Consider the following 14581-nt stretch of genomic DNA (forward strand, 5'->3'; position numbering starts at 1 on the left):
TGAGGGAGTGCTCAGCGATCTTTTGGAACACCCGACATGTTAGATAATTTCCATGCAAAGATGTCCTAGACTCCTAGTTCTGACGGTTGAATTTGATGAGCATGCTTTCCTATTGGGCCGCAAGGTCGGACTCGATCTAGGCCGTTTTGGACGGTTCCACGAGGTGGATCTGGACCTTTTGGTGTCTCTGGCCGACTGAATGAAGGCCCGGTAGCATCTTACTTGGTGGAGACAATTCAGCGTCAACTGACTTTTGGATCTCTGTCGGCTCCTTAGATGTGATCAAGGATTCGCCAATGCTCACATTGGTGACATCTCACCCGTTGGAGGGCTCAAAATCGCCCGAGACGGTGATGACCCCATTGGGACCTAGCATCTTGAGCTTGACATAGACGTACCCACGTGCAAATTTTCCTGATGAAATGGCGTTCACGACATCCTTGGAAAAAGAAACAAAATGAGTGCCCCAAATAACTTTCAAAAACAACTTTTTTGGAACATCGATTTTTTCTGCTGAGCATTGCAAAATGTTATTTATTCACGAAACTTTGCATGTAGGTGAAACACTCATCAATGTCATTTGTCACACAATTTTTTAAACTTCTTTGCTATTTAGAGGTAGTCTCTGACTTATGTAACTTATTTGCCGGTGGTAGATCACCTACACTGTTCTTGTTGTCTATGGCCCTCACCCCTCGGTTTATATAGATACCGAAACTGCCTAGAGTTTACATAAGTCTGTTGCATCTAAGGACAATCGTGCCAAAGTCTACCTCTAAATCTCTGGAGTAGACGCCAAGTCTTCAGGATCTTTCATCTTGGCTTCTCCTGGGCCCAACGAACGAGGCCCACTGGTTTATATTTACGGAGGGTCCTCGGCCCAGCCCATATGGCTGGGAGTCGATGTGGCTAACACCCCCTAGTTAGGATACCATCACTCTGTTCTATAATGTAATGCATAAAGATTTTTTGAAAACTCAAGCATCACAAACTTTGACCAAATTTCCAGAGGAAAATATTTACATCTAGAATGTCAAGCTTATATCATTAGATTCATCAAGATGAACTTTCATACATTATATATTTTTTATTGTAGATATAAATAGTTATCTCTAAAAACTTGGTCAAAGTTATGAAAATTTGACTTTTCAAAAAATCTATACGCACTAAATTGTGGAACAGAGGGAGTATTAGATAATGGAACTGGGTGATCTCATTCGACTACATAGAATCAGTTTCCAAAGCTACCGAGATCACCAGCTGTTTGGTGCAAATCAACTCCCAAACTACTTCAATAGAACCCATGTCACCTTTTAAAACCTATCGCTTCCAACAGAACAAAAATGTTAAATGAAAAAACAATGCAAACAAGTGGTCAAACCCTATTTTAGGTTCACGACACAAGCGAGATAGATATTCACTTGAGTAAGTTGTCTGATGATAAAACATCAAAAGACGCTATATTTGCCGGCTGCTACCAATCTAACTGTGGTTTTTTAGTTGCTAGTGTTGCCATATAAGTATATAGCTGATCTTAGATAATGTACATAGTGAGAATAATTAACACGGAGAAATAACACGATAAACCCTACAATTATGCGATAGCACAGATCGTGCCCATAAATTGGTCAGCCAAGTGACCATCAGTGGTAGGTGATATACCAAATAATTGGTCTACGTTGCAGTAGAAAGTTTGACAAACTAGGTGAAACAACAGGTTTGCACAGAGAGCTTATTGCGATTTTAACACATAATATAGGTTGGATTCTGTACAGTGAAAATGCAGTTTATAACAACTGTCTTCCAACTCACTGACCACGCGGGGTTTGCCTCCCTGCAGAGAGTGAAACAATGCATTCCTGGACCATCACTTGAACTTTTCTCTTGAGAAGCTTGTCCTTCACACCAGAAAGCATGCTACGGTAAAACATCTCCAAGCGAGCGAGTTCATCAGTATCTGACGAATCCAAGATGTTCTCAAATTCCTTCCTGATGTCAAAGACTGCAGACTCTTGAAGTGAACGAGGAAGCGTCCTTTCGTCCATTGGCTTGCGGAATATTGAAATGTGAAGTATGTTGGCATATCTCTCCATGAGTGTCAGTTTTGACCTAAGGAACTGTAGCTCCTCTGAGGCAGCAGATAACTTCAGCTCCAGCTCGGTGTTAGTGCGGTCATTCGCTCTTGATGTCGATGCCTGCCCTTGGTCCTCATGAATCTCTTGGAAGTTCTCATCAAGAGGAGGCCACATCACAACGCATGGAGTGTAACTGTCAGTAGTCTGGTCTCTCCCAAGCACGCCGCTGCGGCCACGGCCCCATGCCCACATCCTGTACCCCTCACCGGCAACAAGAACAGTGTGGGCAGCTCCACAGGCAACCTGCACTGGACCCAGAAACTTGAACCCATTCGTCTCAGGAGACTGAACTCTTATGGGGTACAGAGCATCCCCTGCGTCCATTCCTGAAAAGCTAGCATCTGGGCACAATCCGAGACCTCTCTCCATTCCCCAGCACCACACCTCTCCATCGGAGGAGACGACTGCCGTGTGGAACAATCCACAATCAAGAGAGATGAGGAAGGAACCAGTGGGCAAGCCGTCAACAGGCTGCGGGGAGCAGATGGTGGCAGTTGTTCCATGGCCAAGCTGTCCATTGTCGCCAATGCCAAATGTCCAGCACCGAGATTCAAGATCCTGATCAAAAGACTTCTTATTGGTGAGCACAGCAGTGTGCCAAGCTCCGCATGCAATTTCATACACCTCCCATGAAGAGCCCTCACTAAATTCTGAGATGAGCACGGGACGAGACCTGCTTTCCTTGTCACCCAGACCCAACTGCCCATGGTTGTTGTTGCCCCAGGAATAACAGACAAGGTCACCTCCTGTATATGTTTCTCCAGCGCTGACGGCAGCCACAACATGTTCATTACCGCAGGCAACCTTAACTACAGTGTGACCATGGAAATCCCACACAGGCAGTGGGGCTGAGGTAGCTGCTATACAAAACTCCCCATCATCAGTCTGCTGCGGGCAATTTCCCCACATCCACAGGGCCCCAAGACTGTCTATTGCGAATGACATCATGCCCCCAGCCTTCACAGAAGACAACTGTAACAGAACATACATCAGGATTAATCAAGCAGAAAATTCTCAAGCTTAGATTCTTGCAAACTGTTGATAGTTGAAAAGGGGTGCTTCTTTTATACCTTCAAAGGAGTCCGTGCAAGAGCATTCTGTTCTTCGTCCTGCAGTGTTTCAGGAGAACCCAAATCTTGAAAACCGTCGACTAAACATGGAGAAAGGGAATTCTCTTCTCCATAGCCAAGCTGACCGTCCGTTAGATAGTCAAGAAAGTTAAATAGTCGATAATGGCAACTTGGCAATGATATTACTAGAGCGATTTCGATATGACAAAGTTCCAAATAACACAAGCAGTATAAAGGATACAGATATTGTAGCCCCATGACCAGAGTGAGCCTTCATCTGCAATGTTGAAGAGTATTCATTACCAATGACATTTAACTATCAACCTTCATCATACTATATTTGGAAGTGTGTTTTGCTGCTACTGTTGAGGCTAAGAAATCATTTACGGATAAGACCAGTAAACCACTAAATAGGCACAACAAATAAAATAAAGTAATAAACTTATTTCTCATGCACCGAGAGCATAGAGGAACAAGGAATGTTTTGTGTACTGGATACTCTCACTGTATCAGTTCAGTCAGTAAAGCATGGTCAGTTCCCTAAAAAAAAGTAAAGCATGGTCAGGTCCAGACTACAGACCACACGCATCGTATGAAAGCTCAAAAGCTTGTGAAATGAAGAGAAATCACACATGGCCTGGACCCTGGGCATCATTTTAACTTACAAACTGCATCACCAGCAAATAAAACTGCCAGGTTAGCGGCAACCTTAAAATGGAATAAGGCAGTCTCACGTTTGGAGCCACTGTAAGATCAATTCCAGTTTTCAGGCTAGTGCATCTACCACTCTCCACAAGCCGCACAGACATCATAAATTCAGAATGCCGCAAGTACTTCAGACAGTATTTTCCCAACCCGAATTGCTGTACAACATTCTAGTTTCGCTTTTACTACCACGGAGAGAAGTACAGTAGCAGAAAAAGCGGACGAGATGGAGGCATAGAGCACGAACCGTCGAGCGCGAGGCTGTGGTACGCGCCGGCGGCGACAGCGGTGAACCTGGGCCGCTGCCTCCCCGCAGCAGGAGCAGCGACGGCGGGCACGACAGCGGTGGGCACGTGCACGTCCGCCTCGCGACCGGTGCCAAGGCGGCCGAACGTGCCCCGCCCCCATGAGTACAGCTCCCCGTTACCTGCAAGCCACGAACAAAAACCACCTCTCAGATCCCTAATTCCGGCCATGCCCGGAAGCATCCGCGTGACTGACTAAAGTGGCCAGGCGGGGGGCAATTTACTTACTGGTGAGTGCGAGCGTGTGGGCCTCGCCGGCGGCGACGGCGGACACCTTGGGCGGCATTTGCGGTGGAGTGGAGACGGCGGGTGAGGAGCGGGAGGTAGAGTACAAGTGGAAGAAGAATCACCCGCGAGAGCAATGTGGCGGTTGAAAAGGAAGCTCGTGGAGAGGAGGGGAAGACGATAAAGGAGTCGACTCACTCGAGTGAATGAATCGAAACGGCAGAGTGAGTTGCGTGCGTGCGAGCGTGTCGTCTTCGCTTTTTCTCCGGAGCTTATCCTCTGATACTGCGTCACTGCACATACAGATATGGCTGCTGCTACCATGATGATAAGCGTCATTAAGTGGTTGGAATTTAGGAACAGGTAGGGGTATTTGCTGATTGGGAGTGCGATGTAGACAAGTGTCCACGTGTACTCACTACTGTCAATGTAGACAAGTGTCAGTGTAAACTTTCTTTTTTGGGGGCGCGTGGAATTGTCAATGTTTTTACTGAACTGAAGCGGCAACCAATGCAAACTCTGCATATATGATCAGAGCATCCTGGAGAAAAAACTCATGACACTACTCCAAAAACGCAAACTCGCAACACTGCAAATCAACATCCCAGGTGATGCCATCCATTGCACCGAGGGGGCTCCACTTTGCACAAGCAGCGAACTCACATGACTTCAGGACACTTTACAGGTTCAGGTTCGGCGCATCGTCCTAAAGGCGCAGCACCCTGGAAAGTTTTGAACTCCCTGCGAAGGAGTGTACTAGTTTGCCACCATCTAGTACTATCTCATATTCTCACAGATTTGACAGCCAGATCACATCGATTACGGCGGATGCCGCAAGGAAGGCGCAGCTGAGAAAGGCGCACGCGATGGAGGCTGCTGATAGGTCGCAGAAACGTGGCAAGGGCTTGCAGAAGTTGGGAAGCGCCGTGTGCCGGATGCCGGTGCGGTTCAAATTTGCGACGGCCGCCGCCGCTGACCCCGCGCTCAGCATCGCGTACGCAAAGACCTGCCATGATGCACCAGCCGTATCATTCTTCAATTCCGTTGAAATGTCAGACACTAGCAGAGTTCGAAAAGTTCAGATGTTATTTGTCAAAGCTAACAGAGGGTCATGATCTACTGAAGGCGCAACTGCCCAGATTTAGTCTCACGCTGCCTGGGAAACAAAGTTTGGAAGCAAACAAAAGCTTAAGGGCAAACATCGTAAAGAAAGCTTGCATTGGTAGGGGCACTGGAGTGATTCGGTGACTATTTTTATGTGGTAAACTTTCAGATTTCCTCAATCACTTCAATGTGACTTGTCAAATGGCATAGTGAATGCATCAGTGCTCAAAAGAAACAGATAAATGCGTCTTTTAAGCAGCATTAATTTTGATTGGGAGGAGTGCGAAAATAATCATATGCATGGTGCTACTAAGGATTCGGTAATGAATTAGTTGGTAGTTTGCTTGCTAAGATTTAATCTATGACTATTATAAATCATTCTTCATCTTATAGATAGCATGAGAAAACAATGCCGGATAAAAAAATATCAATGCCAAAAAAAACAAGATGTGCATTTACCATGTATCAACTCCTGCGAGGGCCAGTCAAGAAACGCCATACCAACTATGTAACAGAAAATTCAGAAAAAAAAATTCTGTACAAACATTAGTTTGCTCAAATATGATTTGCCTTTGCTCTTCACCTAGTTGGCTGCCACTCTGGAGTTTAACTCACAATATTTTGACGAAAAAGCAAACACCCCTTATGGACTTTTATTTTATATTTAGCACAACTGAATCCCTATACCGCCGCGCATGTACATGATACTCAATTTTGCTCATGCGTATTTCTAATAAAAGTGCAGAATATACTTATCTAAAATATGTTTATAAAGTGATATCAGTGTATTTCTCGAATGCATAAGACTAGGTGACAAAATGCACACTCACATGCACAAAAAAGTGATATGTTTATAAAGTGATATCAGTGTACAGTGATAAAGGACAGAATGGGAATACTTTGCAACATTGCACACTCACATGCACAAAAAACAGAATAATTTCTCTGCAAGCTATAAAAAGGATTCATTTTCTGTAGTCTTTTATGGCTAGTGACAAACATTCCATCTAAATCAAGCAAGGAAACTTTTTTACTGCTTCATTCCTTCTTTTGCTAGTTTGTTGTTCTCTTTGCGTTTGTTTTTCTGACTTAGGTTTTTTGTTTGGTATGTAAAGACTGGCACCATTTTGATGATTTCTCCTAACACAAAATGATGCACATTTAAGTGCACATTCAAGAAAAAAAAGTAACGGAACTATTTTTATGTAGCCAACATATAGACATGGCAAGCTAGTGACAAGAGACTAAATAAATTGTGTACTAAGATGCCAGTTGCTAGCATGAGATTTCTTCAGTCGTAACTTAGAACTAACTCAACCAACCGCCTATCCTAGTACTGGCTACTGACCCACCCATAAAATACATAAGAGTATTACATAACATAGAGGAAACTGTCACTTTTATGCAGACATCACAAACAGGGAAATAAATTATGAAACAACATGACAAAAAAAAAAATCTAATCATCAGAGCACAAATAACAATGATAATTACTAGACAATGCATATTCAGATCAAAATCACCATAACATACCTGATCACCAGCTAACAGCATCCAGGCATAGCGCCTGGATGAAACCACAGGAACTTTCTTCAAGGCCTTGTATGCAATCGACAGGAGTTGTGCTAGGGAGTAGGCAGCTGCTGCCGCAGATATCCCAACCAAGGATCTGAAGTTACGAACAACACCATCAGAACTCAGTATTCTGCACGGAGATTATTTACAGATTTCAAACTACAACAGTTCAAAGACTTACTTCAGCGAATCAGAGAGGGACCATTTGGCATACAGTGGAATCTCGATGCCAAAGATGATGAGACTACCCCGTTGCTTGGCGGAGACCATGAGCGACATTGAGAGCAGCGCCATCACCAGGGCTGCAGCTCTGGTTGCCACCATGGCCATGTCCAGCCGTGGACATCTTGGTGCTACAGATGTTGTGGGAGGCTCCGGCACCGCGCTGCTCCCCATGGCCGGCATCTGGATGCCAAGCTCCGAGCCATTCTGGCCATTAGCAAAGGAGCCCATTCCTGTTGCTCCAGGTTCTGGATTTGTGTTCCTAGAAGCTTTTGGCTATGCTTCCTTTTAGCATGGTGATGCAACTGAAGGGGGGGTTGGAGGATTCTAGTAAAAATATGTCTCTGGCTGAGAACCCATGTTATATGCATATATGATGCACCCGTGAGTGTTTTGTGTACTTGCTGTCACCATGCTATGACAAAAGCAGCACGGTTTTCGAGCTACCCAAGACCTGTAAGTTGTTTGCTAGCCTATCACTAGGATAAGATTTTAGCTGACAACTGCAGTTATCGCCAAGTGTCACCAGGATGTGTATTTTGTGCATTAAGAATAGTGCTAAGTGCTATAGTTATTGCAATAACAAAGCAATTGCGTGGGAATCTTTTCTTTTCTCTCCAAAGATTCGTGGGAATCTGCGTATTCTACCAAATGCAGTGGACTGAAAGGAGAAGGCAGAATTAGTAAGACTAAAAATTTGCAGTCACATGGGTTAGTTATTTGGGATACAATACGGTTGTCCAAATCATTAGGTAAGCCTACTTTAAGACTGATTTGGAGTATGGTTCTTTAAGGCAGAAGTGGGCGTCAGTTTTAATGGAGATCTACTACAAAGATTTAAGATCTCGCTCAGTACCCATGTAATCACTAGAAAACACACCTCTAGCATTGGATAAAAGTCAGAGAAATCTAACTGGAGCAGATCAAAACAGTGTTTCTTTGGCGACCTCGCCAAAGAAACACGCCGGCAAAGAGCAAAGTCATAAAAGACCAAACTTATACCTAAGCGAGGGAAAGGAAAAAAAACCAAAGCGATCAAAATAGTGATCAACAAACTACAACAACGACCGTATCTGCAAATGAGTTTCCATCATGATTTTGATAACGAGATTGGAGAACTAGGTATTGAACAAGTATCAGTGAAGCAAAGAACAGACCTTTAGTAGTTCAACGGCGGCCATTTTACAGAGCTGTAGGCTGCAGCCTGGGAACTTCGTAACTTTCCTCTCCGACATCATCTTCCTCACCATCTCTAGCTCACCCCACATGCCAGCAGCAGCGTATATGTTGGACAGCACTACATAAACCCCGTCATTCCATGGCTCAGCCGCTAGTAGTTGCTCGGCTGCCAACTTCCCAACATTCACATTGCAGTGCTTCTCGCATGCACCAAGCAATGTTCCCCAATCCCCATATCACCACATTTGCCTTCATCGGCATTCTGTGCTCCGCCAAGGCACGCGACTCATCCACCAAACCAACTCTACCAAGCATATCAACCACACACCGGTAGTGTTCAACGGTTGGTGCTACCTTAATCTCTCCATCTCCCATTTGCTTCAGCAAGCCCATCCCAGCATCTACCGGCCCTCTGTGTGAGCAAGCAGAGAGCACTGCCAACATCGTCACCCTGTTTGGCGGCACCCCTTCATTCCTCATTTCATCAAACATGCTTAGTGCACGCTGCTCCTCACCATGTGTTGCAAGTCCTGTAATCATGGTTGTCCATGACGACACATATTTGAGAGGCATTCTCGTGAACACCCTCCCTGCAAGGTCTGTGCGGCCGCACTTGGCATAATATCGACCAACGCGTTGGAGAGAGTCACGTCAAACCGGCCTGACCGCTTGCATTGTAACATGCACTTGTGCAGCTGCTCTACCAAGCGAATATCTCCAACGGCGCAGCAAGACCACATGAAACTCACCATGGTCAAATCATCTGGTACCACGCCACACCTCCGCAGCTTGACAAACAATTTCACGGCTCGCTGGATTTCCCAGGTTGAGAGAGGCCGCTTATGATGGCGTTCCACGAACCGAGTCCCCGGTGCGGATTTTCGTCGAACACCCTGCGGGCGGCATCCAGGTCGCCAGCCTTGGCGTAGCAGCTGATGAGTGAGAGCGCTCTCGGTGAAGGGTGACGCGCGAGGCCGCGCTTGGAGGCGGCAGCGTGGAGCTGGCAGCGCAAGCTGGAGGTGGGGGGCGCGGCCTGAGCCTGGGCTGCCGCCTTGAGTGCGAGCAAGAAGGTGTAGCCATTGGGCTGCGCGCCGTGGCGGAACGTGTGGATCGCCACGTAGAGCGCGGCGCGGGGAGAGCCGAGGCGTACGAAGGCTCGTGTGAGGGTGTTCCAGTTCACGGTGCGAGTGGGACTGTCCGGCCTGTTCGTTTAATCCCTTTCCCAAGGGGATTGGAGAGGTTTGAAGGGGATTGAGAAGGAATTTGACTTAGGCCTCATTTGATAGGAGGGGATTGTAGAGGTTTTGGGAGGGGGGGATTTCAGAGGATTTGGTGAATCCCCCTCTTCCACCCAATCCCCTCAAAACCCCTTGAATCCTCAAAACCCTTCCTTTCACAATCCTCTTTGTTAAAAATTTCTATTTGGTAGAAAGGGTTTGTCATGTTGACATAACATGATGTAGAACATTTAAAAATCCAATCTTTACAATGTAACTAACTCCCCTTATATCTTTGCTACAGAATTACCTGAAAAAATGACTTGAAATCAATATCTCATAATTTAGCAGCAGTTTTCCCAACAGCAACATAATTTTGCATGACTTGAAAGCAATATCTCATCACAGCAACAACATAATTTATCATAACAGCATGACTTTGAATCCCAAATCCCAGCATTCATAATTTATCATAACAACATAATCTTCCGCAGCAAACAGTTCATCACAGCCACAACATCATTTTGCAACAAAGATAATGCAAACAAATGTATCCATCTTTTGGTGTCATGGTCATCTAGCATTGAGAACCTGGGAGAAATTTATCCATTCGGCTTGTTTATTGTGCCTTCTTTTGGTGCTTGAGAACCTAATGAAACAAAAAGAGATGAATATTAGAGTGCCTTGAGAAAAACTGTTACAGCAAATAGCTTTGCTAGATGAACATTAGTTCTATTTACAGAGGGAGTAATACATATGAAAGCATAATAGAAGATTTCGTCAAGTATCGCCGGAACATAGTAAGCAACTAAGCATAATACATGTAAAACAAGCCCTACTACTTGCAGATAATAAAATACAAATGCAGAGATACAGCAGTATTCAGTTTAGATGAATAGAAAAGCCGGTGTTGGCAAGATAATCACTGATATAGATACAGTAGTACCACAGAAACTACTACTACTACTACTTCTACTTGCAGATAAGCAGAGTCAGCAGCAGAGATACATCAGCCAGCCACAATTGTCAAAGCAAAACTAGTTCAATACAGTACTAAACTGAACATGTACAAGTCTTTGGCCCTGGAATAAATTTACTCTAAAAATAAGAAGATATCCAAGCGGCAGGATTCTATCAAAATAAGAACATATCTAAGTTGAGAACAGAGGGAGTAGATAGCACAAGGCCATCCTATCATGTACACTGCGGAATGCATGCTCCTGTGAGAGCATGTTCATTTTGATTGCATCATGTACACTGTTGTACTATGTCACAGAAATATGTAGGAGTGATCCGACTACTCATCACAGAGATCTCACAGAAATATGTACGTTTCTCTCTCTCTCACTAATCCGAGTGTCAGTACTATAACATAGTAGCATATCATTTATTATGATACAGTATAACGAATCAATTCTCCAGCTCAAAAAGTGGTGATATGAGGCATAACGATTGATAAATATCAAGAAGACCACTTAATACACATAATGAAGCAGAGACCACGGGGCGGATCAGCTCGCAAATATTTCAAAAGTAGAGCAAAACAGGTCAGGACCAAAACAAGTGTCAAGGTAAAACACCAATGATCGATACTGACCAACAAGAACACGTCCCCAACACCCGGCTGGTGAAGGCAAATGGGTCGCTCACAGAAAAATTCAGGACACAATTTGCCTCTGGTTATAAAGATTTGAGGGAATGGCTAGACATGCTCTAACCACGTGGGCTTGCATCTAGCATTCTGGACAAAACATAGCCACAGCAAGAACCGAATTCCGTTTCACAAACCGAAAGCCGATCAGCCATTCAGATCACCGTAGTCTCTATTCAGAAGGAAATTAATTAAAAGTGCACATTCATTCAGAAAGACACATCCACACCAGTATCCATTCAGAAAGGATCCACACCAGTATCCATTCAGAAAGGATCCACACCAGTATCCATTCAGAAAGGATCCACACCAGTATCCATTCACTTAAGAAATAAGGTCTAGAGGCCAAAAAGTTTGTGTACATTACCGAAATTAGGCGTGACAACTGGATCCCAAGAATCGGAGCGGCAGGCTGTCAAAATAAGAACATATCTGCAACATATAACAGTTAAAAAAAATCAAATAACATACTTAAACAGTCGCCAAACTGCTCAAATTTTGATCAGTTAAAAAAATTAGTAAGAATGGATCGTTAAGAGCTGCTATTGTTTCCTTGTGCTGACTGCTAATTGAAAGCTTGGTAGAATGGTAGCACTTGTTCCAGAGAATGGTCAAAGTTTTGACAGAGGATCACAACAAGAAAATGAAGTCAATTCACGGCAGGCAGACCAGCACACGCAGCCATGAACGGTCAACCGACGCCGCCCATGACCCCTGCCTGAGTCTCAGTCCATCGCAGCAGTAGCTGCGGCTGTTTTTACTTAAATATGTGGAGTTTCTTTTTTTCTTGGCGCACCAATTCAAAAGGACACGCTATATTAAATCTGGGTTTTCACCTATTGTGCTTTCACATGTAGGTGTTCTCTTATCTGCACCAAGCAGAAAGTAAAACAACGAGCATACTAAAAAAATAGCCTCGTGTACGAATAGAGACAAGTTCGTCCATTGTTTCCTAACCAAAGAATTACGCATGACCTTGAACTAGCAATCAAGAGGCTGTCCATGGTCACAGGCTCACCGCACATACGCATAACAGTTACGACATCAGACCATCACCATCACTAATACAATTTGCACCACACTGCCATCACCATTAGCATCAGACCATCACAAACAAGCACTACTAATACTACTATATATCTCTAGATAGGCACGCAGATCGACTGCGGGATCAACAGCAGTCACCAAGAGGGGGCGAATTTGATTTAGAACCTGCCAATTTATCCTCCTAGATGCATCAGACCATCACCAACACAAATTTATGGCAATCTCACGGGCTAGGGTTAGGGTATAAGAGGGGCTAGAAGAGGACGGCGTCCTTGGCGAGCTAGCCGGGTAGGGTTAGGGTAGGATACGCCGTTCTTGGCGTGCTCGCCGGTGAGGACAAGGCGGACGGAGGGCGTGCGGGAGGTGGAAGCCATGGCTTCTCCCGGGAGAGGATCGGGGAGGGGCGACGATGACTTACCACCGGGGAGAAGTCCAGTACGCCGGAGGAGATCGCCGGCGTCGAGCGGCGCGTAGTCTTGGGGAGGAGTCGGCGGCGGCGTCTTGGCGAGTGTCGGGCGGCCAAATCCTCGAGCCTCGAGGGTTCTGAACCGCGTGGGGAGAAGTGGATCGAAGGGGAATCGAGGGGGTTTGGCCCATCTAACCTCGCGTACCAAACGGGCTGACGGGGCTTTGCGAGGATTTTGGGCCTCGCGAGGTTTTTTTTTTGCGACTGGGCCTCGCGAGGTTAATCCTCTGAAATCCCCTCACATCCACTCGAAACAAACGAGGCCTCATGGGAATCCTACAATGATCCACCTAGTCCCAACAAGATTTGGTGGAAAAGAAGTGAACGTCCCATCAAAACTAGCGCATATTATGTGGGAATAAGTGGGATCCCACTTAACAGATACACTTGCAACTGAAAAATCACACTTCAGAGCATTACATGCATGCATAACTGAGCAGGACAACATTATGCAGATGGGTGGATCGATTGACTAGAGGATAATATATAAAGTTAAACTTCAGTTCATGTAAAAAAATAGAGTTAACCTTCAGTTACTTATACATATCCCATTTATAAACTTGCAGCTCGTCGACAACGGCGAGAGCATGCAGCTACTCTCACTGGCCAGGAAGGGACATCTTTCATGGTTTTTGCTCTACGACGACGGGAATTCATTGGCCCGGCAAGTCAGAACTGTCCTATTCCTACATAGAAAGGAAATACATCAGGTAGTTAGTGACAAGAAAATACAATTCAGTGCCAGCAAAGATCATTCTAAAGTTGGAACATGAACATGTCCATATTACTAACAGCAAACACTTAGCCAGCAAAGATCATTCTGAAGTTGGGACATGAACATGTCCATATTACTAAAGCAAGCACCTAGCCAGCAATGAAAATATTAGACCCTTGGCATAACAAGTATGTGAAACCTTCGGAATATCAACCGTCTGCTATTTTTATGCCAGAATAACAAAAATGAATTCGATGTACCTTAAGATGGTTCCAACATGGTCCAAAGAAAAAATCTATAAATATTCAGAGAAGATTCTATAGATAGAAAACTGAGAATTATAAGGTACAAGCGACATGAATAAACGGTTTTTTTGTGCTTCCAGTCCAAAGCACAAATGTTAGTACTTCACGTCAACACAATGAAAGATCAGCAATCATTCATGTCCTAATGAGTTAAAAAAATTACCCCAGGACAACAAAGAATGATTGTACTGAAGTGTAGCATACAAGTAGCAGAATTACCTAAGTTGTTCCAGCATCGTCTTGATCACCACCACGTTCTCCAACTATTGGCTCCGCCTTTTGGCGATCTGCAATGTTAAAGGCATTCAAAATGAAACATTCAACATGGAAAGTATTAAATGGAGTATGGGAAGAATAATTAAAAGCATATTACCAGCAGCTCTAAGCAAATCCTCGAGGCACATCAGCGTCTCGACAGTACTCGGGCTCAAACTACTTCTTTGAGAGTGCCAAATATGTCCCGCAGGCACGGTAGACGCGGACACTGCCAAATATGCCCCGCGCTATAGCCGCAAGCACTGGATACTTTGGGGAGTGGATTTCCCACCACTTCAAGATATCCAACTTCTGTCGACGAGGAAACAAGTCTTCTTCAAGATATCGTTGTAGCTCATTCGAGTTGTGGTATCTTTTCAATCTCAAATGCTTATCCCAATCATC

The 14581-nt window shown here is 44.7% G+C and overlaps 2 protein-coding genes across 3 annotated transcripts; both read right to left on the reverse strand.

Annotated features, from left to right (window-relative positions):
* Nucleotides 1-1614: 1614 nt before the first annotated feature.
* On the reverse strand, nt 1615-5175 carry LOC123079130 (ultraviolet-B receptor UVR8). Of its 2 annotated transcripts, none has more exons than XM_044501805.1 (5): nt 4444-5175; nt 4158-4337; nt 3447-3482; nt 3206-3325; nt 1615-3107 (listed from the first exon to the last, which is right to left on the reverse strand). In XM_044501805.1, the coding sequence occupies exons 1-5, from the start codon at nt 4963-4965 to the stop codon at nt 1809-1811; spliced, it is 2157 nt and encodes a 718-aa protein (XP_044357740.1). In that variant the 5' UTR covers nt 4966-5175; the 3' UTR covers nt 1615-1808. The 2 variants fall into 2 exon arrangements, with proteins under 2 accessions (XP_044357740.1, XP_044357741.1); XM_044501806.1 differs by having other exon boundaries at nt 3206-3333; nt 4444-4804.
* On the reverse strand, nt 5031-13038 carry LOC123079131 (CASP-like protein 3A1). Its single transcript, XM_044501807.1, has 6 exons — nt 12854-13038; nt 11756-11820; nt 8499-10386; nt 7301-7646; nt 7078-7213; nt 5031-5446 (listed from the first exon to the last, which is right to left on the reverse strand). Exons 4-6 carry the CDS (start codon nt 7570-7572, stop codon nt 5231-5233), a joined length of 624 nt encoding a protein of 207 aa, XP_044357742.1. The 5' UTR covers nt 7573-7646; nt 8499-10386; nt 11756-11820; nt 12854-13038; the 3' UTR covers nt 5031-5230.
* Nucleotides 13039-14581: the final 1543 nt, after the last annotated feature.

The sequence above is a fragment of the Triticum aestivum genome, chromosome 3D, assembly GCF_018294505.1.
Source record: "Triticum aestivum cultivar Chinese Spring chromosome 3D, IWGSC CS RefSeq v2.1, whole genome shotgun sequence".
NCBI classification, from domain to species: Eukaryota; Viridiplantae; Streptophyta; class Magnoliopsida; order Poales; family Poaceae; genus Triticum; species Triticum aestivum.